At 41.9% G+C, this 26,375-nt stretch overlaps 1 protein-coding gene across 1 annotated transcript; it reads left to right on the top strand.

Moving 5' to 3' along the window:
* The first annotated feature begins 833 nt into the window (after nt 1–833).
* dop1b (DOP1 leucine zipper like protein B) lies at nt 834–25,469 on the top strand. Its single transcript, XM_073473477.1, has 38 exons — nt 834–988; nt 4,690–4,867; nt 5,352–5,533; nt 5,645–5,815; nt 6,727–6,916; nt 7,100–7,198; nt 7,726–7,849; nt 7,942–8,051; nt 9,063–9,174; nt 9,299–9,419; nt 9,543–9,662; nt 10,440–10,548; nt 10,904–11,140; nt 11,237–11,535; nt 11,764–12,161; nt 12,344–12,615; nt 12,710–12,862; nt 13,017–13,117; nt 14,042–14,232; nt 14,313–15,882; nt 16,827–16,926; nt 17,019–17,210; nt 17,353–17,475; nt 17,562–17,696; nt 17,793–17,848; nt 17,945–18,049; nt 18,278–18,344; nt 18,441–18,597; nt 19,057–19,139; nt 19,234–19,343; nt 19,425–19,574; nt 21,815–21,876; nt 22,163–22,291; nt 22,388–22,524; nt 22,623–22,678; nt 22,773–22,916; nt 23,043–23,175; nt 24,210–25,469. Exons 2-38 carry the CDS (start codon nt 4,730–4,732, stop codon nt 24,465–24,467), a joined length of 6,894 nt encoding a protein of 2,297 aa, XP_073329578.1. The 5' UTR covers nt 834–988; nt 4,690–4,729; the 3' UTR covers nt 24,468–25,469.
* The last annotated feature ends 906 nt before the right edge of the window (nt 25,470–26,375 follow it).

Genomic DNA, 26,375 nt, shown 5'->3' with positions numbered 1-26,375 from the left:
CTATTGTATACTTCTACTCTTAAACCTTATTTCAAAGATTGTACTTTTGTGATAATATAATTTTGCTTATGGGATACAATGCATTACTTTAGGTTAAAATACCCAACATTGTATGAATATTAAATTGTTAGAATTAGTCCCACTGGCCATTTACGACAGTAAAAAGCTGCTCACACACAAATGCACTTTAATAATCGTACTCCATAATGAGTACTTGGAGCTGCAAAGTACAGTATATTTCTGTATACAGCTACAAAATCCACGTGGTGTGCCATAATTTAAATGTTTTTCATATGATGTGAAAAAGGCCTATATTGGACTGCTTAGCTATGCCTAATTTAATGTGTATTGAAAGTGGGGGTATTTTGTACATTACATAATAATAAACTCTTAATTACATATTATATATATGACTTTTTATTTGCAGCAAATAAATAAAAAGCTATGGCTGTTCATTAAGTTGCTGTCTGTGTGTGATTGCAATATTGTGAACTATCTAGCAGTGAGGTGAGAGGTTTGTAAACACGGTACATCCTGGACTGTACCAAAGCCTGAGGGCAGTGAGTTAACAGTGAGGTTATCTATCTACTTTAACGCTGTTTGGTGAGAAACTGGTTTCTTTTTCGCTCTCGGTGAAAAATCAGCTTAAGCGATTCATGTATTGACTTTTTGGACGACAGTTTGAAGACAAACAGCCCCTTTTCCAGCTTAAGATACCCCCGCCCCACCCCTTCTCTAACCAGGAAGTGAACCGCCCGGCTGCGTTCGGCTCTGAATCAGCTGAGTTTAAGGATCCCGCCCCGTTAGGACTGTCTCTCTAAGTGGGGATGTTTAGTGACACACTCATACTCAGGACAAATTACACGTTTGCTACTTCTTTTCTTTGAGCCACGAAAGAAGCACCATGAGGACGAGGCTGTCGCTTCTTCGAGGCGGACTGCTTTGAAGCGAGTGTTCTCCGGCGCATCTTGGGCTTGTTTCGCAGTCGGTGAGTCACTGATGCACCTGATAGCTAGCTAATATTGTTTACTGCGGTGATGTTAGCTCTAACGGACACGTTATATGTTGTCTACTTATAGTGTAGAGTATAATTATATTATTTCTTCTAAAATAACTAAACCTTGACGTTTCAGTATCACCTTTACGGTTCGTCTTAAATGGATAGCTAGCAATATCACCGAATTTCCCTTGTTCAATCTTAGTATTGGCGAAAATGTGTTTAAGCTAGCTGTACAAAAACATATTTGATAAGCTAACGTGCTGTAAAAAATATCTTACGCCTGGTCTAGGAGGCGATGATGTTATCATCCAGTCGGTGGTCTGAGGACGTGTTACATAAGTAGGCTCTACTGATGCCACGATATGTTTACAGGCCAAAAGCTGCAGTAGCCAACTGTCATTTGGCCACAGGTTATGTATTAAGTCTCCTCATCTGCTTTCTCACAGCTAAACACTGCCACATTAAAGCCTGTGATGGTGGTGTCAGTCAGGTGACTTGTTGTGCGCCATAGTGCGTGTGTCCACCCTCAAAGCACACACTCCTCTGTCTGACAGCAGCCTATAGAAATGCATGCTTTTATCACACTTGCTGTTTTGCTGATACATACAATGAGGAAGTGAGAATGTACATTTAGTTCTGCTTCCCCTACACCATTTGATTATCTGGCTGTCACCTGTGATTAAGCTTTTTTTTTATGGATCTTCATTTGCTTGTTCAAATAAGGTTGCACACATAAGATGACTCCTTGCAGAAAGAATTATGGTCCATCTGAGCAGGATCTGTGAGGAATAACATCACCTGAAGCAGGGGTAGGCTGCTGTGTAGTGTGACTTTGTTTTGACATACTCTGCCTTTAACCAGTCTTACAGTCTAATATCAAGACAGTCAATGGGGAAGAAAAGGTTGGATAGTTTAATCCTCTGGTGAGAGGGTTGTAGCCGGGATTTTACAAATACTGCAGTCACGAGTCCTGCATGTGGCTTTTGTGGATTAGATGTTTTTGATGTCTTTAGTCTGGTTTGGTTAGAGGTGGCTAACCAGTTGGCATACATGTTTACTAATTGATGACAGCAATGACACATGTTTTAAAAGGGTCATGGTAGTATTATTATCAAAATATCTAAACCACAGAAGCTGCAATTTTCTGATGAAGGTAAAATGTTTGACAGAGCAGCATTTTAATGAAAATCTGTAGTGCTGTAGAGATGCTCTGGCCCACAGTTCTTGTTCTCCAGGTATAAGATAACATGCTTTTGGTACAGACCTCAGCAAATGTCACAGCAACCTGATATTAATAGGGTTTTTTCAGTGGACATGAAAATACTGATGCAAAAATGATCATTCCCACTTATTACAACTTATATCACAATCTTAATATCTGTCAAAATTATTCTAATATGATTTATTGTATCGTGCTGCCCGAGGTGAGGGTGCAGGTGGTAGGAGTCTTTTTTTTCTTCTTGCAGCTCTCTTACATATTTGTGATGTTGTTGTTGTTTATCGTGAGTACTGGTAGTCCACTATATAAAATGTGCTATTATTAGAGACTGACCGATACTCAATTTTTTGAGGGGCAATGCTGATAACAATATTAGGAAGCAAAATAGTTTGATATCGATATATCGACTGATAAGCACACATTTTTTGCTACGATTCCTCAAATCATGCATTTGTGACAAAGATAGGTAACCGAGACGGGATGTTTTACAATTCAACATTTGTCTAAAATGACATCAGTGCACTGAAACAGTAATTTTGTTGTGATAGGCCAATATCAGCTTACCAATATACATCGGTTGGGCTCTAGATATTATGTTAAATATGCTGTTAGTGTTGTGTTTTTGAGGTTAATCAATAAGCTGCCAAATGTCCTGTTCAGCACATTTAATTGTGTCTATAGTACAGGAGTGTAATTAGTTCATGGAAGGGCTTTGAGAATGACTGCTGAGGTGTACCTGCTGACAGTGTTAAAGGCTGATCCAGATGAATGAGCTACCTCTCCAGTTCTGTTTAACTCACTGACTGTCTTACCTTTTATTTTTCCCCCCACAAGAAATAAACCCAGCTGTATTCTGCATCACTTCTGTGGGTCAAGATCTGGGTTAGGCTTTTTTCCCACTTAATTATCCCATTAAAGATGTGCTGGAGGAGGCATGATGCCGCAACTATCGCTGTTATTTTCATTATGGTTTTAACTAAATAAACATATTCATTGTTTTGACATTTATTTATTACTTTTTTAGTCTGTAAAATGACCACAACAAGTTACAATGACTGAAGATGTCCTCATATTGCTTATCATTTAACTGAGCAACAAAAAAAGCACAGTATTCAGTATTTAACAGTATTAGATTGAGTACATCAGAAGATTTTTACATTTTTAAAACATAAACCGGCAAACGTTGGGTATTTGTGTTTCATAAATGCCTCAAAAGATTAATCTGTGATTGAATTGATTATTTTTCTGTCAATAGACTGATCGTTTCTCCAGTAACATAAAGCTGCTCTCAGCACGTGTTGTTGGGTTTGTCCACGATGGTAAAGCCCCTCTCAGCTCAGGCACGAGGAGTCCAGATGTCTGTGCTCCTCTAATCCTGCCCTCCTACTCCCCCCATCTCTCTGTTCAGCTTCATACAAATGAACTGCATGTACAGACAGACACACACACAAACACATGACCACTGCCCATGCCATGTGCTTGAAAGCAAGAAAGCTACTCTTTCTAGATCGAAGGAGATTGGTGCCTGTATTGTCTAAATGTTTTACTTACCTGTAATTTCTCCTCTGGACCTTTTTAAAAGCTGCACGAATCAATATTGTTATAAAAAAAAAAAAAGGATCAAATGACGAGACTAATGTGAAAGTGAGTGCTCGTAGTTCAAACCTACAGAGAATTATCACCCGACTCCGTAACTCCCCACAGCTGTGCAGAGCTTTTTAAGATCTGTCAACCCATCTCTTTCTTCTGGTTTAGTCGCCTGCAACCTAACTGTTGGGTTCAGTCTCACTTCTTTAATTTACCTTGTTTCCAGCCACAGTAGGCAGCTGTTTTCAGAAAAGAAAAAAACTGCACACTGTATGCTCAGCACCAAACAGCAGACAGACCAACATTTCCCTCAGGAGTTGGTGAACACCAAAACAGAGCTAAAAGAGGAGGATTATTGGACTTATATTTATCAGGTAGCCTAAAACACAACTCCAGATGAATGATAAGGTTGAAATGTGCCTGCTCTCCTGTGCCTATGTGCTATGACCACACTATAAGGTGATCTCATGTCAATATTGCCCTAGATTTTCCAACAAAACTCATTAATGCTGCTTAAAATTTCAATGTGTAGACAAAAGAGACACAAACTAAATCTCTCTTTTCTGCGTGTTTGTGCCCAGCCCATAACTTGTTTTTCTGCAGGGCCAAAGCGTCACTCTTCAGGCTGAGAGACAGGTCAATCAGCCAAACACTGACCAGTTATGAATGAGGACATTTGTCTCCACAGCCTCAGAGTGTGTGTGTATCAGTGAACAGAGCTAATAGGCTAATTCTATTTGCCATAAACAAGCCTCAGAGGCAGAGAAATGTTCGACAGGTTGCAGACAGACAGATACTATCGTGGAGCTAATTGCTCTTGTGAGTTTGATCAGTGTATTTTCTCTTTCCTCAACACATCTCGTTTGGTCTGCGTCTTTTCCAGAAATATTGTGCTGAACATGCTGCAATCAGACTGATGTATCATGGATCCCGAGGAGTTAGAACTGCAGAATGACTACCGTTACCGTAGCTATGCAGCGGTCATTGAGAAGGCGCTGCGAAACTTTGAGTCTTCGAGTGAGTGGGCAGATCTCATCTCCTCACTGGGCAAACTCAATAAGGTACGGTATGATGCACAGAGTGTAGTTGATTCAATAGAGATACTGTAACTGCATGTTGGTGTTGATATTTAGTGAGTTTCAACTTCACAGCTGGTTTGTGTGTGTCAGTTATCTGTACTTATGAGGAAGTTCTTGTTCAGTGAGTCTCCCTCTCGCTATTGCTCAACTTTACTGCTTCTGGCGGTTTATTTTGGACAATAAATGTGCCACTTTTATTTCCACTTGCAGAGCAGATATTTACTTTGGAGTGTCTGTGTGTGTTAATGTAGCAAAAGTGGCCCTTAAAGTACACAGACGATACGAGGGAAAGAAAAATGTCATCTGTTTAAGCATGACACTGTACTCCGACATTATGCACAAAATCTTTTCTAATGTGTCTGAAAGAGTTTATGTGTTTCATTGGATAGTTCTGCCAAATTCTGTTAGGTATTTGGTTAATGGCAAAACCATTCTTTTTCTTTCTTTTTGTCTCTTCTTCTTTCAGGCCCTGCAGAGTAACCTCCGCTACTCCCTCCTGCCCAAGAGGTTGATCATAGGGAAGCGTCTCGCCCAGTGTCTGCACCCGGCTTTGCCGAGTGGAGTACACCTCAAGGCTCTGGAGACCTACGAGGTCATTTTCAAAATCATTGGTACAAAATGGCTGGCCAAGGATCTTTTCATTTACAGGTAAAGTCGTAGGAAGAAGTCTGAAAGACTGCTTGCTTCAAAAAAGAGAGCTGGTTGGTCACGTGTGCAGCTTTTTATGATAGAATTTGTGTGTGTTTTACTTGTTTTCAGCTCCGGATTGTTCCCGCTGTTGGGCCATGCAGCCATGGCAGTGAAGCCTGTGCTGCTGACACTTTACGAGCGTTACTATCTCCCGCTGCAGAGGGCTCTGCTGCCTAGTCTTCAGGCCTTCATAACTGGACTACTGCCAGGCCTGGAAGAGGGACTGGAGGTTTATGACAGGTATATGACACATACTGTTGTCAGGAGAAGGAAGAAATGATCTCAAACTGTTCTTTTATTCTTGCTTTAAAAAATTTTGAAGTCTGACAATATTCTATATTTTGTATTGTCAACCAATAGTTAACTGAGTGGCATGTCCCTTCATGATGGGGAACATAGGCACTGTCATTTATTTTGAGTCGATCCCGCATGCACCGTTCTGCTGCTGTTAATGCTCACTAGATTACCAGATGTGTATTAATCCGCAGCTGATAATCATCCCCCCACAAAATTTCCACTATTAACTCCTGCTTTAGTGACAATCGCGGAAAACAACAGGACCCGGCTGTTTGAGAAAATCTATTAAGCCCTTTTTGTAAATGCAAATATACATTAGTGAGTCGTTATGGAAGAAACAAAAGGGCTCTGAGCTGTGAACAACAGACAGAGAAAGAGAGTGGGAAACCATTAAGAGCTGGACAGTCATTGACAGCCTTTTTCCATAACAATAAAATCCATAATCTGTTGATCTTTCACTTTATGTATCACTAGTTTACACAGTACAAGTGCAAGTAGACAGGAGGCTGCAACTTTGTATTAAAGAGTAAATCAGGAAGTGCAAAACCAGAGACCAAGGTATCATTCAAAATATATGAGGAAGACACAGCTGAACATGAGTTTGAATTTACAACTTCCTAAAGATGTGTCAGTAATAGATTGGGCCACTAATGTACTGACAAAGACTAATACTGGCTGAGTCAGTCGACCTCTTGTCAGTACTTTTATACTGAAACAATCGATTGTTTCGACAGAATTGATTGGTATGACATCACTAACCCCAAGGTCAGACTGCCACTCAGAAATATAGATTAATTAGTGGATGTGTTGTTGAACACAGTCATTGAGTTCAATCCATTATATCCTCTGTCTAGGACTGATGCGTTGCTGCTCAAGTTGTCACTGCTGGTGGGTCAGCAGGTCTTCTATGGCGCCCTGTGGGGCACTATGCTGGTCAGCCCTATGGTGCGACTGCCCGCCTCCGTCTTTATAGTCACACATTTTGATCGCATGACGTCCCTGCGGCAGCAGACACACATGCTAGGCTACGACCATAGGCTGGTGGTGAGTTGCTCTGTTTGTCCTATGGTATGAATCATGTCTAATGATTAAGATCGTAGGGGGAAATATTTGTATTGTGGACACACTTCAGGCATGTTTCAGTTAAGTTCTACCCTCTGCTCCATCACCATCTTTTGTCATCTGTCTGAACTCCTTCTGAGCTTCTCGGTTTCTGTCTGTCTTCAGGTGAAGTCAGTGTGTCTTTCTCTACAAGATTCAAATGTCCTGGTGCAGAGGAACATGCTTGAAATCCTGCTCTACTTCTTCCCCTTTGCTGAATGCCTGGTAGGTACACACAAGAACACACTTCCTTTCTGTCTTTTAGGGTTTGATATGCCTTTTGTGAACAGATGGAGGACTCAGGGACAAAACCTTATCAAATGTGGGTCTGTGGTCTAATTTGTGTCAGTTTAGGGGTCATGGCATGAAAAAGTTTGAGGACCACTGATCTAATTGAAGTGTTTCTCTTCTGTGCAAACTGCTGTTGCTGCTGCTTGAAAACATCATGTATTGCTGTTGCGAGTTGTCCACAATTCTACCATCCAGATTCCAAAAAAGTTTGGACTAAAAAACAAAATGCAATGATTTGCAAATCCTTTTTCGACCTATATTTAATTAAATGCAGTACCAAGACAAGATATTTATGGTTCAAACTATTAAAATAGTTTTTTGTAAAAGTACTATCATTATGTTTTAGATACCTGTGATATGCAAAGGGAGAAGAACCGTATTGTCCCAACGTCCTGTCATTACACTCCCTGTCTTTCCTGTTGTTTCTCAGCCAACTGTTACTCTCTCTTTTGTGTTATTAGGACCCAGTGGAGTCCAGTATTGCCATGAGTGTCAAAGAGGTGATCACAGTGGTGTCTGCAGCCTCACTCACACTGCTGCGCAGAGACATGTCCCTCAACAGACGCCTCTACGCTTGGCTTCTAGGTGCTGACCATTAAAATACACTTCTATATTAAACTAGCTGTTCGGTTTCTCTGTTAACTCAGTGTTGTTTGCCTCTGGGTATGTATTTTCAGGGACTGACATAAAAGGAGGAATGGTGGCACCACATCCCACCCTCTCATCTAGCACAGAGGATCATACATCCTACTACTTCACCACCTACTCTAGAGATTGTCTTGTGCAGGTAACTCACTCATGTGTTAACATTCAGCACCATTATCCGGTGATTAGCATTTTTTTACCTGGAAAGTCTGTTGAAGACAGTCATGTTGGACATATCAATCACTTTGGTCATAATGTCCGGTGAAAAAATAATTCTCTTGTGCTCGTAACAAACATGAAGCAAATTTTTCATGTGGTGCGATTACATACAGAGTAAATTCAAATAAAGCCAGCGCCGACCTCCACTTCCAGCCACTCACTGTAATGTACTGTAATTAGTCTCTGTTTGTCCTTGATGACTGCTGACATGAGGGGAAATGTACTTTATTAACATAGATTGAGAGTAGAGACTGCAGGAAAATAGCTCGGGCTGAACCGAACACAAACAGACACTCAGACCGAACCATCGTCGGAATGAGACTCAACACTTCACTTCGCAGGTTGTCACATACTGACACTTTGGGTTGGTGTTGCAAGGCATCAGCATTCTCCGTGAATTGTTTTTAAGCTTCATAAACACGAGAATTTCTCCCATTTGTCCGGGACATTGAAAACTTCCCAGGACATGTGAACCTTAAAAAAACATAAATACATGCATATTTTTTTTAGTATAACCTGACAGTGTTGTTAAAGAAAAAGAAAGTTTGATGTTTGGAAAAATGCTCATTCCCTTTCCTGTCAAGAGTTAAAGGTGAGAAGATCGATGGCATCAACATGTGTGTAGAAAGTTAGCTTAGATAAGCATAAAGACTGGAAACGGGGAATTACTAGCCTGGCTCTGTCCTAAGGTAACACAATCCATCTAGAAGCTCCTCTAAAGTTCACTAATTAACACATTTTAAATCTCTTTTGTTAAATACATAAAAAAGCAAAGTGTGAAAATGACAAGTTGTGGTTTTATGGGGGGTTGTGCGTGGGACAATTCTCACAAACTCACATTTCACATCTCGGTCAGGTGTGTCTTTTTGAACTGTGTACCAGTGTATGTTTGTCACCTGTGCTCATATTCTCATGTTCTTTTCCGTCACTTCAGGCTCTGATTAACATCCTCAAACAGAAGGATGTGGAGAGCGACCCGGAGAATGTAATTGGATACCTCAGGCCCTTTCGTATCATCATGAGCCTGCTGGATAAACCTGAGATAGGTAGGCAGCACTGACCTGTACAGTACACAAACATGTCAAACAGCTGAAGAACTTGATCCACTTATTTATGTTTCAGCGTTATTCTCAGCATGTTTTACTGTGATACCACCTATTTTTCTGTTAGGTCCGGTTGTCTTGAGCAGTGTGTTGTTGGAGGTGGTCCGAGCCTTCCACAGCTACTGTCGAGAGATGCTGGGGGAGGAAAACATCACCAGCTCAGGGCTCTCAGGCAACCAGCTTGCAAGGTGAGAGCAATAGATCTCTGTTCACTGCTGAATACACATTTAACTGAACATGTGACACAATTGCAACTGAAAAATAGAAAACCAGAAACAGATGATGCTTTCTTGTGTTTTCTTCTTCAACAGTAAGATAAAAGAGAATAAGAATGCATCAGAGATCATAAAGACGGTGAATATGCTTGTGAGCTCGATGAACAGCGAATACCTGTGGGAGTACATGACCCGACGCTTCTGCACTTCTCTCAGGTGAGGCACAATGACAGTCCACTCTAAAACTTAAACCTATCAGGTGTTGATGACATAAACTAAAAAAAATCCATGGAGGCACAATTTTCTTTCGGGCTGTCCATCCCATTCTTGTGAACGCGATATCTCAAGAAGGCATTGAGTGAATTTCATCAAATTTGATACAAATGTCCGCTTGGACTCAAGGATGAACTTATTAGAATTTAGTGGCCAGTTCTGACATTTTATATCCCAAAGGTCAGAGGTTAAATGCACTATGGCATACATCACAAGGCAGTAATTCGAGTTATCTGTGTACAGAAGTACATGTGTAAAAAAACCAATACGGCCAAAAGATGTTGGTCCCCTAAGTTAGAACAGTAGTAGGCAAAATGTTTTTAAATACTCTGCCCCTTCTTCTTCTTTTCACTGAAATTGTTTGAGAAATTGCACTTCCTTACGTATGAGAAGTGTGTTTTTTTTTTTTTGTCCTTTTTTTGTATTGCATTTTAGCTGAATATTATGCTGACTCAATTGTAGCGTGTTACAATCTTGTGTGGGCTTTGTCTTCGTTGTTGTAATGATGTTCATGTTGCCCTTCTGGCCAGGTCCCTCTTGAAAAAGAGACTTAAATCTCGATGAGGCTTTTACCTGGTTAGATAAAGCATATATATGTATATATTTTGGGAAAGGTCAGCATTTACATAGTAAACAGCATTGCAGGATTAAAACAGTTATGTTTTTTAAAAAAAGTCCAAACTCAAAACTTGGCTTTTTATTTCTGTCTTTGCTCTGTAGTGACAAAGATGACCCACCAACGCCTCCTTGGCAGGACCGCAGTCACCCTGCCCCTTCTGTCGCAGAGATGTCCAATCTCATCATTTTCCTGCTTGACGTTCTTCCTCTGGTAAACAACTCACACTTGGTGCTCACAATTGGTTCACTCAATTGTGGAAAAACATTTTTTCGGACGCGGACTCGAAACACATATTTGGGAATAATTCAAAATATTTAGATTGGCCCGTAAACCAGAATGCTGGGGAGTTACATTTTAGCAAAGCTTAACAAATACTACAAATTTAGAGAAAGAAAAAAAAATAATGAGCTTTTCTTTGTTAGCTCTGGTACTGTTAGTCACAGTTAGGTTAAAACAAATATTGACTATAATGCACCACTAGTTGACCCAATTCTGACTCCACACACACCTACAGAAATGTCTATCCACAAACAGTGTCTTGTACATGTTTGTCTTGTTCCGACAGGAGCTCCATGCTGATATCCAGTCCCAGTTCCTCCCTGATATGCTGAGCAGCATGCTGCGGACTCTGCGCAGCCACATGGAAACAGTTAGCCTGGAAGATATCACACATGGTCTACGTGCCTGCTTCAAAGTCCTGAGTAAAATCCAGATGCCTGTGGCTTATATGGACATTGAGGCAGGGGCACACACAAAGGACATGGAGTTACAGTCACCAGAGGAGGAAAGCAAAAAGACTCAGGTTAGGCATTTTACAATTTCTGCCATTGCGTTTTCTTTTTAAATTATATTTTTGATGTTTGTCTGTGCCTCATCATGTCAATTATACTCTATCTAGGATCTAGAGATAGAGGGAAAGAAAGATGGTGGGCAGGTAAATGGTCACCATGGAGATGAAGAGCTGAACAGGGACGGAGGAGATGAGGCAGAGCCTGCAGATGGTGTTTACCCGACACTCAGGTCTGAAGACAGTGGACTGGGCATCAGCGCCTCACCATCAGAGCAGCATCTCCCACCAGGGATCAGCCAGACGGCTGAAGGAGTTTTCAAAGAAGACGAGGGAGTGTGGAGGAGGGGAGGGAGTGTAGACACCATGACGCAGTGTCTGCAGGACATCCTTGCCTTCATAACCACAAGGTAAACTACTGAGTCTTTACTAAGTGCTATATCATTGGCAACTGGACTTGTTTCAGTTCTGAGTGCTGTATTGTCCAGTCGCCTACGTGTGGCACTTAGAATTACCATGACCTGCATGACTGAGAACCTTCATCTACTGAGTCTTTATTAGATTATCTGTAACCTGCATTGGATCTTTTTTATTAACTGTGATTTCCAAATATTTTTTTCCCTCCTACTGTGTTTCAGATACCTGCTAGTGCAGGTGGAGGATGTGAGAGCACCAGAGGAAGTAGCCCAGCCTGACCTAACTGCTGCCTCACTGGATCAAAAGACTCTGTTAACGGGCAGAGGGGGACGGGAAATAAAAGACAAACTGACTGAACTGTTCACCCCAAACAAACTTAAACCCCGCTCTACATCTGATGCCCACCTCCCAGCAGCCCCCACGGAGAAGAAAAAGGGGCCTATGGGCTGTCTGGACTGGGCGGCTGGCTACATGCCCCGCGGCAGGGCAGAGATCTCTGATGCTTGTCGACAGGCCTTCACTGCTACCTGCCACCTGCTGCTGGAGTGCACCACCTTCCCTGTCTACCTAAGCGAAGAGGAGACTCTGGCTCTCCATGCAGACATGTTTGGACACACAGGTCAGCACACAGTTGGATTAGATTATTTTCTTACATTTTCAAAAGCTTCCTCCAGAGCCAGAGAAGACATGAAAAACAACTGTTTAACAGAAGTGCTCCTTGTGATGATTTAAATTGTGTAAAATCAGTGGATTGTAACCCACAAAAAGGTAATAAATATTCAAATGTTTTGTTTTCCATAGGCAGTGACATGGACAGCCTGCCGGTGTGGTTGACGTCCTTGATGACGCTGTGTTGCCTGTCCAGGGACTACAACATCCAGCACACTGCAGTGGCCTCCCTGTTGGAGCTCATCAACCACTCCCAGTCCTTAGCACTGGTCATCCAGGACAAGCACAGACGCTACCAGACATCTGACTTTAACCCTCTGAGTGGGCGGCTGCAGATGGTCACTGTGCCACCCATCTACCCTGCTCTGCTTCGTGCCATAGAGGAGCGCACAGATTTCTATAAGGTTAAGTTATAGAGTAGAAATATGTTGTTTTTACTTGAAGCTGTAGTTTAAATGTGGTATTTTAAGATTTTGTCTTTCTTTTGCTGTGACTCAGAGGGTGTCCCAGGTTCTGTGGAGCCAGCTGGATACAGAGCGGAGAGAGCAGCACATTTCCTGTGTGGAACTCTTCTACAGACTTCACTGTTTGGCTCCATCAGCATCCATCTGTGAGGACATCATCTGCCAGGCGCTTTTGCACAAAGACAAGGTGAATATACCCGCACACATGCTGAACCACAAGTTGTTTCACACATTTAAATTTTCTCCCAGCATTTTCTAGATGTGTCACTCTAACTGGGACACACAGACCTACTGAGAAATGTGACAAAGCCAAAGGTTTGCCTTGTGTTTGTCTGCCCCAGGCTGTTCGGCTGGAAGCACTACACCGCTTCACAGTTCTGTGGCACCTGACCCGGGAGATCCAGTCCAACAGGACCATGTCTCTGAATCGCTCCTTTGACCGGTTAGTACGCAGTGGAAACGTGGTCAGACAGTAAACATGTCCAAGAACTGTAGCTTGATTATGACCATGAGACACAGCCTTGCTTCTTTGTATCTGTAACCCATTGTGAGAAACTTTAAGTGAGTTCAACAGTTTGAAGTTATTTTGACGAGGGCATGATTTTATTTTTGGGTTGGGATCCTTTATTTAGGTTTTATGACAACTTAATTCCCACCAGACTTAGCTTAAAGGGGTTCTTTGTAACAATTTGTAGTAATTTATAAATCACTTTTTAATTGGCCATATGTGAGTAGATTGTAACATGTTGTCTCTCTTGGTTGCCTACAAGCCTGTAGACAATGTGTTTAAGTTGTTTAGTGCTGCTGGACTGTGGATTTCTTTGTAAAAGTCTCTGGTCGGATTGTCTGCGACAGACCAAACGATGTGACTTAATGCGTTCTTGAGTGCCTCGTCTCAGTGCCTCTCTCCGCTCTGCTAACAGAGAGCATTTGTTTAGAAATGGAGTTCGCTTACATAAACTAGCGACCGGCTTCCAGCACAACACAGAAGTTCTACAGAGCCCCTTTAAGTTTGGGATGAATGCTAACATTAAGCATGTTAACATGACATGATAAAGTTCCCCTCTAGGGAAAAGTGCCAAATTTGTGTTGCTGTGTCCACTAGTGTTGAGAATTTAAGGATTGGTCTCTTCCTTTTTTTATTTTCCAGTTTGTAATAAGCATTACAGCCTCATAGGGTCAGACTATGAGTTCTCACTGCTGGCACTCATTTGATCCCCATTGAGCTTACTCTGACAAAGTGAAATTGTTCACAACATGCTGTAAAAATAAAGAATGAAAACACTACAAGAAAAACGGTCACCTTACTTTTTAAGAATTTGTTTTCCTTCTTCACTAAATCTGAGTCTGCATGTCTCTCTCTCAGGTGTCTGTGCGTTGTGGTGGACAGTCTGAGCTGTACAGATGGCTCTATTAGTGCAGCAGCTCAGTGCTGGCTGGTCCGGGCTCTTTCCCTCAATGATGTGATTCGGATCCTGGAGCCTATTTTGTTGTTGCTGCTTCACCCCTCCACTCAGCGCTGCTCCATTCAGAGCGTCAAACAAAATGTTACTGCTGGTAAGTGTTGTGTAAATTAATTAAATTATAATTGGATGAACTTCTTCTGTTTGGCTGAATGTGTGTTTTGTTTCTTGAAGGTGCCCTGAGAGTTCTCAGCAGCAGAAGTCGAAGCTCCACCAAATCTTCTGGAACATCTACGGATGCCATGGCAACAGAGGTCACCACCTTAAATCTCATGAACATTGTGGACCGGGAATCCCTGTGGGCCGAGTTAGACAGTGGTGCAGATTCGGCCAAACTGCCGGACACTTTAGTGTTATCGAGGAGTGAGAGTGAAGAGACAGAAGAAGAGGAGGAAAGAGAGGAAGAGGAGGAGGAGGGTGAGAGTGAACACACTGAGTCAGCTGACACCAGTGGTGCCCAGGCATCCACTGAGAACTCCAGCTCAGGCTCTGTACCCTTCCGCAGCATCGAGGAAGGAGGTGTACTCAACGGCCTGCGGCGGGCTGAGTCCGAGCACACACAGGCATCTGATTCACTGTCGAGTGAGGATGAGGAGGATTTGGAGCTGGAGGCCATGGCCAGGTCTCGCCTGCTGAAACAGGAGCGTGAGAAGAGAGAGGCCATCGACTCTCTCTTCCGCCACGTGCTGCTGTATCCTGTGGCGGGCGGCTGGCGCCATCTGCTCCAAGGCTTGGCACTGCTAGACAGCCTGCTGAGGAGCAGTGCCGAGTGCCCTCTGGTGGATGCGCTCTCCTCCACCTCTCTGGACACGAGCTCTGCTGCACATTTAAACCTAGTCTCCAACCTCCTGCAGCGCCACCAACAGGCTCAGGATGGTCAGGGCTTCTACGGCTGCCTGCTCTCCCCTTCCTCCTCCCCCTCTGTGCCTCCATCCCTACTCATTGAACTGCTGGTGTCCGTGTGTCTGCGGTTCCTGCGCTCTCATTACCCTTCCTATCTGAGCTTGGGTCCTCTTGACCTGCAGGGGAACAGGGAGGTACAAGTGAAGAGTGTGGAGGTGCTGACCCGGATGGTGAACCAGCTTGGCTGCGTGGCACGGGGACAAGAGGGCAATGGGGCCAGTCTGGAGCCAATTCGCAGACTCCTCTCAGGATGTAAAGTGCAGCAGTATGCTCTGCTTACACTCTCTGCATCCATGTATGTCAGCCAGAGGGGAATGGACAAGGGAGCAGCCAAGGGTGCGGAGCTGCTGGAGGAGCAGGGAGGCCTGTCAGAGGAGAGTCTGGTGAATCTTGGAGCAGGAGGGGGTCCGGAACAGTACCCCTTACAAATAGAATTACTGAAACTCCTCCAGGCTCTCATCGTCCTTGAGTACCATGTGTGGCCCGGCGGGGCTGTCTCAGCCACTAGCCAGGAGCCTCGTGAATCCCCGACTGCCAGCACCCCACTGGCTCGTGAGTGGCAAACCGCAATTCTTTTTCAGCAGTCCATCAAGGCAGCACAGTACGTCCAAAGCCACCCCATCACAGCCCAGGGGATGTTTGTTTCAGCCGCAGCCAGGGCTCTGCAGCCACAGTACGGCTACTCCATGCACCCCCACTGGGTGTCACTGCTGTGCTCCTCTCTGCCATTCCTGGGTCGCTCATTAAGCATCATCGTGGCTCCGCTTATCAATCAGATCTGCAGGAACTTAGACGAGCTGGTCAAACTTTACGAGCATGATGGAGGAAAGACAAATCAGAGGTAGACTCATCTAACATATCTTTGTAAACTACAATGATTTGGCAGCTTTAAGTTTGTCCTTTTTATTGTGTAGGGTCGCTCTCCTGACATGTAAGAATTTAAGTCTACAATAGTCGAACCTACAAAGGGCCAATGTTAAAAACCTATATATAAAAGTAAAGAAAGACAAGAAAACTAATTAAAAGAAGAAAATTTTCTGCTTCAAGAGCACAACACAAAACAGTTGAAAGAGACACTGCTTTGTTTGCCCATAGATTTTGTTATTCAAGAGGCTAATCAGTGTACGTGGGCATGTGTGCCAGTGTGTGTCACTGTAAATGTTTAAGAGCCAGCAGCAGCCATCAGTATATTATTGCCAAAGAAGGAAAACAAAACAATAGTCTCTAAATTTTGGTAAAGGGTAACTCTACTCTAAAGAGTTCTACTCCAGAGGAAGCTGAAAGTAATCTGATGAATTTCATCCAGTGATTCAGAGGTGATTTCAGTCAGGGGCTAAATTGCATTGTGGGTAATTAATCTCCTTGTTTTGTTTTAGTTTTAAAAAGCTCTCCACTGGTCTAGCATTGCAGTTATACATTTAGTATAAATGATCAAAGTCCATGCAGCAAAACGAGAGATATCGCCTTTTGTTATTCCACACTTTCTTCTTCCCATTCAAAACCTGGCGCCTTCATTACCCACAATGCAACTGCATTGCACTGGAGGCAATTTATCAGATTGCATGCAGAGATTCCTCTGGAGCCACAAAAGGCTTTATACTACATATGCAACAGTACTATCTGAGACCTGTACATATTTTACTGTGAAAAATTGGTTTAGTTGTAGAACACAGCTACTCACATATTGTATCTTTACAGCTGGAAGCTAATTTCACACAATCAAAAATACAGTTAAAACATATTTGTTTTTTAAATGTTTGACCCGTATTTTTGTCTTCTGATCAGCCTGAGTGGTAGGAGGGAGAACATTGCTCCTGACTACCCTCTGACTCTGCTTGAAGGCCTGACCACCATTACACACTATTGTCTACTGGACAACAAGAGGGTTAGGAACAAAACACACACACATGTACTCAAAAATGCACCTCTTATATCTATGACAATTAAAAACTATTTTTCTCTCTCTTTCTTGGCCAGTCTTTGGTTGCCTGTGATCCTGTGGATGTCCGTAATGCACGCAGCGCTGTGATCGAGGCACTGCCGCACATGCTCAGTAGTATGGCGCTGTTATGGGGGGTGGTCGCGAGGGAAGAGTTTCAGAGACGTGGACCTGACTCTGCCCAAAGCAGCAGACACTCTTCTACCTCTGTTTACTTTAAAAGCACCAAGGTGTGTGTTACATACTGAATTTCTTATGCCAGCAAAAAATTGTTTGTTGATCCTGTAATATTCCTACTTAAATTCAAATATTTATACATGTGCATGTATAATTACGGAGTGCTTCATCCATTCACGGTGTGTGCGTGTTCAGATCTTGCGCCAGCGGATCCTGGAGTTCCTGCTCCCCCTAACTGGGCAGTATGGTGTTAATCTCATGGCTTCACTGGGAGAAGTGTGGAGCAGAAGAAAGAGTAAAAGACGACACAAAAACAAAGTAAGAACTGCAGTGAGTCCAGAAACAAAGAAAGGACACAGTCACTCCTTCATCTGTCTTACTGACAGGCTTGTTGTCTTCTTTAGGTTTTACCTGTGGCCAGCGAGGCTCGTCTAACCATCGTGGATCTGGTGAAATCTTTGAACACCTTGCACACAGATACCATCCTGCACTTGGTCAAAGAGGTGGTGAAAAAGCCGCACCAGATCAAGGGAGAACAGGTACACAAACAAACATACATGCATGAAAAAACTTGTACTCTGGAGGATTATAAATTAAACTGTTCCTTCGTTTTCATATTCTTTTATCTCCATCAGAAATCCAGCCTGGTGGATGTTCCCATGTTACAGTTCAGCTACTCCTACACCCAGAGGTACGTAGGAAAATTCAATGCAAGGTCCAACCTCAGGTTTTATAAGACCATTCTATATATGCTCATGTTTGTATAATCTCTTTTGTCTGTGTAAAGTATTTCAGCTCAGGCTCTGCAGGAAAACATTGCTTCTCTCCTCGGTCTGTTGCGGGAGTCTGTTCAACTCAACCTCGCCCCGCCTGGGCACTTCTTACTGCTGGGGTACTTATTCCGTACTCTTATTAGTACTTGTGCATTACAAAATACTCTTAGGCAGTGCTTACACAGACAGCATCAGAGCATACACACCAAAATTGCTCATAAATGCACTGACAAACAACTACAAGGATCATATGTTATGTTATGAGATTGAAAATTATTGACCTGCACATTTCATTACTAATTTCCTTTTGGAAAATATTATATTCATTAGCGATTTCTCTCTCGCAGCATTCTCAATGACTTCATCAATAGGCTCCCCAACCTGGACAATAAGAAGGACACAAGAGATCTACAGGTATGATGCTTGATTTATTGCTATATTTATGATTGAGGTAGCCACTGAGTGCATGCGAGACACTGTGGTGATATTGATGGTGACATCGTCGTGCAGGAGGTGACTCAGCGGATCCTGGAGGCGGTGGGTGGAATCGCAGGGTCGTCTCTGGAGCAGACCAGCTGGCTCAGCCGCAGCCTGGAGGTCAAAGTTCAGCCACAGGTGTGCGCTGAAGCAGACGAACCTGATGACGTGGACGCGGACGGTGACCATGGTAACTTAAAATACCTCTGACGTATACATGCATGATCTCATCTGCCATTCTCAGCCACAAGTGGAGAAAATTAACCCAGGATATCAAGATAGCCCCCCTCTCTCAGATTGGACCAAGCAGAGCTTTCAAATCTCTATTGTTGCCATGGAAACACTTCTCTTTCTATAGTACACTTAGTATTCCATGGACGGACATGGCTTTTTTTACTTTCCATCCAACTTTTACCTGAGAGTATAGACATGCACCTACATCCATGGAAACCCAGTAGCCCCAGCTAGGACCTGGAAGCAGCGTCGATAAATGGTAACTCTGGTAGAGGGATCCTGCCTAAGAGGGAAAGGCAACTTAAGATCAGCTCAGAGTAACTCTGAGTGATCACTTTTATTCTATGATAAAAACGTCACAAGCTTGTTACAGTAACAGGTTAACTCAATCTTCTTTCTCTCCTCATCTGGTCAGAGTCAATGGCTCAAGCTAGCACCATGGTCTCCTCTTCAGCTCCCTCAGTTTACAGCGTGCAAGCTCTTGTACTCCTGGCTGAGGTAGGTTTTTTTTAGGTTTTATATATATAGTAAGGGAATGAATATGTGATCTGTTGTGAGTTGGCATTGTTTAACACATTTTCTCATTGTTTAGATCTTGGCACCACTTCTGGACATGGTTTACCGCAGTGATGAGAAGGAGAAAGCTGTTCCTCTCATTTCTCGGCTCATGTACTATGTTTTCCCCTACCTGAAGAACCACAGGTAAATACTGTAGCTGGGCCAACTAAAGCTAACAGCTGTGGTCTTAAAAGACTTCTCTAATGTGTGCTCTCTTTCCTCTAGTGCCTACAACATGCCCAGCTTTGAAGCGGGTGCTCAGCTGCTGAGCAGTCTGAGTGGGTATGCCTACACCAAAAGAGCCTGGAGGAAAGAGGTCTTTGAGCTCTTCATGGACCCCCTCTTCTTCACCATGGATGCCTCCTGTGCTCCAAGGTCAGTGTGTTTCTTTGTTAGATAGGACTTTATTCACGAACAATTATTTACCACTCTTCTACAACTAGGGAAGGAAAGATAAAAGATTTTATCGCAGTTTGTGATAAAAAACACTCCGGATAAGTCGATTGTGGTGCAATTCCATTAGCGGGAAAATCTGAATATCAGTATAATTGTGAATTTCCTCACATGAGTGACTTGAAAAAGCTGTTTAGCTAGCTAACATACACTCCTATATTGATCTCCTGAGCTATCTTTAATTGCCACAAATGGGGAGCTGCAGCTTTTCAGCCATTCCAAAATCTTAAGCCTGTCAACATGGCTGAAGGCTCAGCTGGCCCATTGTATTCCCCACAAAAATAAAAATTTAAATCAGATGTGTGGAAATACAATGAATTCCAAACTTAAAAAACGACAGGGAGATGAGGTACCCATGATTTATTTATCCGTTATTTATGCAGGGGGACCTTATGATTTATGATTACCTTATTTGATATCATTTGATTGTTTTTCACAAAGAATCGTCCTGTCTGTGATGCAATAAAGATGTCTGTTTCTTCACTAAATGTAAAGTGATTTCAGTATGTTTGAGTGCCTTTTTTAAGAGTTTTAAGCATATTTTGATGATTATTAGGATAATATTGTCAATCCCAATTATTTTGGCTGAGATAATCGTGACATGATATTTTCATATCGTCCCATGCCTATACACATACAAAGGTGTCATAAAAAGTCCAACAAAATAGCTTATCTATATATTTTAGCATTAAATAATAAATGTATGTTATTTATGGAAGTGAGCGGTGGAAGATGACAACATAAAGCCCCAGAGAGCTTGATGCTTATGAAAACACACACAAATGGACAACACAAAAAACATATTAAAGAGGTATCTTCACCACTTGGGGAAAAAAACATGTGCATTGCTGATTTCATTCAATGCAGGTTTATTTGCACCAAAGAATTGAATACAAACAAACCAAGCTGTCCCAGATTTAGCTACTTAGGCATGCAGAGTGAGTCTATTTTGGCGTTCAGTTGGAACCTCAGATAGACCCCCTGGGACTTTGTAGACATCTCTGTAATTGCAATGACATATCCCATAACATAGCAGATCATTCATTCAGTTATTTACCTCTATTCCTTTGGGAAGCAGCTCAGCACAAGTGAATTTCTGCAATCTGCATCCGGTCTTATCCTTTCACTCGCGAGGAGAAGAGTGCACGCGTTTCTTGGATCTTATTTGGCAAAAACATATTGTATAAGTTTGTCAGAGTTATAAATCTTACATTTGCGTATTTCCCCTGGATGTTTACCCTTTATTCAGTGATACTCTGGAAACATTAAATCATGATTGCTTTACCAGTGCATAGGCTATAATCTTTAATGACTGAAACTAATCACTAAAATAAGGTACAGTTTACACAATTACAAGACAAACTTCACATTACAAAGACGCTGACAAACATTAAGAGTAAGGTATACCTTTCCCTTCATCAGCTGTTTCTCAGTGACACTAAAAAGAGTTGTGCACACCCGAATACGCATGTGGACCCAACAAAAACCAAATGTTTTACTTCTTTTTCCAACATAACTTACGAAAAACTGCCTGGTTTGTCACTTTTTAGTGTCCCCTGGGACAGTTTCCATTTTTATCTGTGCTGCGTACAGTGTTTCTGTGTTTGGTTTGATTTCTGTACTAAATGCTGTATATGTGTTTTCCTAAGTTGTAATGTTGAACTCTGAAGGTTGCTAGAGAGAAGGTCATTGGTGACCATAATGGTTAATTTGTCAAACAAATCCGGAGGTTGGCAGGGCAGGCAAGGTTGAAATTGGTAGAGAGAAGTTTGTGTGAGTAACCATATGACTCCTGAACCATAGCATGCTCAAACCAGTTATGGATTTGGGCTTGAAGGGGAGGTGGTGACCTTTATTTGTAATGGTGGACATTCTGACCAGTGATTATTTTAAAAGTTCTCCAGAAATTCAAATTTGATATCAAGCACTGTATGCCATGGCCTGTTTAGTCCAGTATAGTTAAAATAGTGATAACTTCTGTGATAAATAAAACAGTTGAAGCTATTAGAGCTATTATTGTAGAGAGTGCATACCATGTATAAACTTATCTCACTGTATGTTTATAAAGATGTATTTTGTCTGTCAGGTGCATTTAGTGTTACTACATGGATGAAATTGAGACCACTAATGTCCTCTGCTCGACTGCCTTTTGTTCTCTTTAGTTGGAAATCCATTATTGACCACCTGTTGACCCATGAGAAGACCATGTTCAAAGACCTCATGAGTGAGTACAGCCTCTAGGAAATGTTTGTGGTACTGTAAATATACAATTTTCATCTAAATGTGAGAGATAATCTGTGACACAGAAGGTTAATCATGGAGGTTGGTAAAATAATCAATTCATTAAAAAGAGAATAGCGTTAAACATTGTCGGTTATCCAAAGATGGACAGCCAAAGTGGATCGAAATACCGTGTGCAGTTGAACTGTCACTTCTGGAGGATCAGATTCAAATAACAGAGACATTTATGACTGATTTATTGATTATTGCTGTGTTTGGTTTTGCTGTAGGCATGCAGAGCAGCTCCCTGAAACTGTTTGCTAGTGTAGACCAGAAACCCATGCTGCTGAAGCGCCAGGCGTTTGCCATGTTCAGTGGAGAACTCGACCAGTATCATCTCTATCTGCCCCTTATCCAAGGTATGGTCCTGGATATCAATGTCAATTTTTATGTTCAGTGTAGTGGTAGAAACAAACATTCAAACTGACTGTTCACGTCTGTCCCCGTCTTTTCAGAGCGTCTCACTGAGGCTTTGCGTATGAACCCTAGCGCTGCTGTTTCAGCCCAGATATTCCTGATGTTTCGTGTTCTCCTGCTGCGAATTTCATCACAGCACCTCACATCTCTTTGGCCAATCATGGTCACAGAGCTGGTAAGATCCCATCCTCTGAGAGCCTGGCCTATTACACAGGGTCAATTCTGTACAAGTCTCTGTTTTGATTATTTTAATGGAAATGTCTTGTTTTCCAGATTCGCATATTTGCACGCCTAGAGAAAGCTCTGCAGCCAGATAAAGACGTCTCAAAGTGAGTTCATTATTTTATTCATACTTCATTAACACACTGCTGATGCTGTCTGTAAATACTCAACTTTCTTTTCTTGTGTTTTTGTACCACCTAGGTTGGCTAAAGTGGTGCGCGGAGCCCTCGACAGAAATGGACCAGTGAATTTCTCTCAGGCAGAGTTGGACATGTACCTGTCAGCCTGCAAGTTTCTGGACACCTCCCTGGCTTTTCCTCCAGAGCAGATACCTCTCTTTCAGATGTAAGAGAGCAATTCAGGACATATGAACTACAAAAACTCTTCATAAGTTGTAGTGTTGCATTAGCTGTTTTGAGTATTATTTCCTATATTACCTTTTTACTGTGTAACTATCTGTTCCGTGTACAGGTATCGTTGGGCATTTGTCCCTGAGGTGGACGTGAACCGCTACAGCGGCCCAGAGACTGCACTGATAGAAGGCGAGCAGGAATGTATACCCCATGTTGTCAGAGTGCTGGAAGGGATACAGCAGCGATATGGGGTAAGAATTAAATTTGAATTTTAAACTTACATTCTTTGCTATTTAAAAGTCGACACTCTTGAATGTTCATCTTGTTGAGAAAAATAAAAATAACTGCTATAATGTTATAATATACACATGGAAAATGGGCATATTTTGACCAGAGAATGTCTCAAACTTACTTAAAGGGACAGTTCACCCCAAAATCAAAAATACATATGTTTTCTCTTACCTGTGGTGCTATTTATCCATCTAGATAGTTTTGGTGTGAGTTGCCGAGTTTTGGAGATATTGGCCGTACAGATGCCTGCCTTGTCTTGAATATAAAGGAATTAAATGACACAATACACAGTTTATGTAGGAAATATCTTCTTTTCACCAAACTACATCGTATTACTGCACAGAAGGAAGCATGCATCTGCTAGCTTAGTTAGCTTAGTTGGCTAGCCCCTCGTCCACAAGTAGATGCACATTTCCTTCAGTGCGGTGATGCAGAAAGAGTCCCATCTAGTTCCAGGTAGACATCTTTACAGTCTCCGAAACTCACTCCGACATGATCTAGATTGATAAATAAAACTACACACAGGAGGAAAAATATGTAATTTTTTGATTTTTGAACTGTCCCTTGGAGTCATTGTTTAACTATTCGAAATCACTGTGCAAGATATGATAATGTAACTGACTGTGAAATTAGCACAATATTGCAATATGATGTGTTCAGATATACTGTAGAATATAAATTACATTAGTAGATTCCACGGTAAAGCAGTGTGGCATTCTTCCCTTTATCTCTTGTCAATTTCTTAAACTGGGACACTTGGTCATGCATGGTCATCATTTTCGATGATGATGTCATGCAAATCTGGGTCAAATTTTGGTGCAGGAGACTCTTTTTGGCATCATTTTAGTAAATATTCCATGTCCACACAACTTTGTTTATATTGTCTTACAAATGAACACACTGTATGAAGTCCAAAAGTCATGTTCATTGAGGTTTTGATTTGTAAAAAGACCTCATCTCACTCTGATTATCATATCCCGTCCTGTTGTTCCAGACACTTAACGGGCTGAGTGAGGAATCTTCCACCGAGCACTTGGAGTTCCCCCTCCTCACTCAGCGCTCCCTGTCCTCCATCACCCAGCTGTTGCCTTTCCTTCGCACCCTTTGCTGTTCCTTCCAGGGCCCCCCCCCTTACAGCAACCCTATGACCCACTTCCCAGTAGCAGACTACCCAGCAGCCAGTTCAGAAGCAGTCCTGAAGAAGCTGGAGTGCATCACTGAAGACGAGTTCCTGGACTCCATGGAGAATTAGAGCTCGAGCATTAAGCTTTCATAACTTGTCTCAAGCTTTTTGACCTGCAGCCATACGAGTGGGATACCTGAAAATAGGCACAACCGGTGATAATGTTGTATTGTGAACTTGGGGGGAAAAAAAGGAAAAGTTTTAAATTTTGTTTTTTAATGTTTTAACTTGTCTGATCTCTTCATAAGTTCATGTAAATTCATGTACCTCTAAGGTGCTCTCACAATGAATCTGTATGTTGTTATTTCAGTGGGCTTTTTGGATATCTGGAAAATCCTGGTCGACGTAATAATGACAAACTCTTGTAGAGTAACTCTTTATCTCTCAAGGATCTCAGTTGCTGAACATTCACACATTTAGGTTGTGTCAAACTCTTTGCTTTAGATGGTCTCAGATGGTTTTACCACTAAAAACATTAATAATCTGAACCAACTTCAAATGATTACCTATTGTTATTATTACGCGTGCAGCTTATAATATCAGTAGTTCAAGTTGATATTTTTAGTTTGACACCGAATAACAGATTTCACTGTGAAGAACCTTATTAAGTATTGTGAATATGTTCTTTTGAATCATTCATAACCTCTGGTTAACCACACTCTCTGGTACGTTCATACGTATGTCTGACTGAGAATGTAAAGACTACAGTACATGTCTGTTGTAGAGGTATTTTGTTTTTCGTTGTTATTGGATTCATCACTATGGGACCTCAAAAGATTCTGGCTAAAGATTTATGTTCGAGTAAGTTACTGAATGTGATTTGTGTACATCAAGAAAATCTGTTGAAATATTATTGGGTGTACCTCACTGAAATACGTACATGCTTGCCATTTACTGGTGTTAAAGGGAAATCAGCCTTTCTTTGTGGTTGTTCATCGATACATTTGCCTCTTGTCTTTTTTCCAAAGTGCTGAATGCTTGAGTAATTTATTTTGGATGTTTAAAGGACCATGTCGAGTTTTGACTTAACACGAAGACGACTCATTAAATAAAATGCTGAAAATGCTTAAATGTTGTGTTTTCACTTTACAGCTTTAGCTTGTTTTTCTGCATTTGGGTTGAGATAAAAATCTCAGGGTTGGAGGTACGAACCCTGGCTCCTCCTGCCCACATGTAGACATGTCCTTTTGCAAGACACTGAAGACTAACCCCTCCTTCCTCGCATGATGGCTTGCTCCCATTGCTGCATAGTTGTATGCTATTATAGTTTTTCTTTATACCTTACTTAAAGAACAATTCCCTTAGAGGAGGTAACCGCCAAAATCTTAAAACGCTGCAACTCACCAAAGCCTTTCAAACCATTCTCCTACTTTCCCTCCATTATTTGTCTATTAATTGCTCTTGTCTCTCTCAATACCTGACTTATATCACATACAAATGACAAATCAAATGACGTGATATTTGATATCACTGTACACAAACATGTTAATGCTTCCGTCTATCTGTAAGTCCCATCCTTGTGGACGCAATATCAGAAGAACAGGTCGCAATGATTCATATGAGGATTATGACATCCTTTAACACAAATGTCTAGTAGGATAAAATGGTTAGTGTGAGTTATGAAGTGTTGTATCCAAAAAGCCGAAGGTCAACTTCACTGTGACATCATAATATTATGCAAAAAAGGTTTTTCCATTATTTAATGCCATTGCTAGGGAACAGCAACAACACAGAGGTATACAACCACAAGGTGGTAATTCTAGTTTGACTATGCTTCAATGAACACCAGAGGGCCGAAACAAGTCTTCCATATTAAAGGTTTTCTCAAACTACAAATGTTGCAACAACATAAAAAATCTCTCAAGAGGATCTGGAGAATGTGGCTGCGAAGAAGGAAGAATGGATGACCTAGCTTTATCAGCTGACACTGTTATCTTCCTGTGTAAGTTTGTTGTCTTTTACAACTGTACCTGTGTG

The sequence above is a fragment of the Pagrus major genome, chromosome 9 (genome assembly GCF_040436345.1).
Source record: "Pagrus major chromosome 9, Pma_NU_1.0".
Classification (NCBI taxonomy): Eukaryota; Metazoa; Chordata; class Actinopteri; order Spariformes; family Sparidae; genus Pagrus; species Pagrus major.
The sequence above is the reverse complement of the archived record's forward strand: the minus strand, read 5'-3'. Positions and strand labels throughout refer to the sequence as shown.

What these genes read in the sequence shown, in the direction of transcription:
- dop1b (XM_073473477.1), top strand. Translation starts at nt 4,730, where the DNA reads ATGGATCCCGAGGAGTTAGAACTGCAGAATGACTACCGTTACCGTAGC. An exon ending in GGGCACTTCTTACTGCTGGG is followed by an intron (nt 18,050 to 18,277) that starts GTACTTATTCCG and finishes TCTCTCTCGCAG; the next exon opens with CATTCTCAATGACTTCATCA. An exon ending in CAGATACCTCTCTTTCAGAT is followed by an intron (nt 22,917 to 23,042) that starts GTAAGAGAGCAA and finishes TTCCGTGTACAG; the next exon opens with GTATCGTTGGGCATTTGTCC.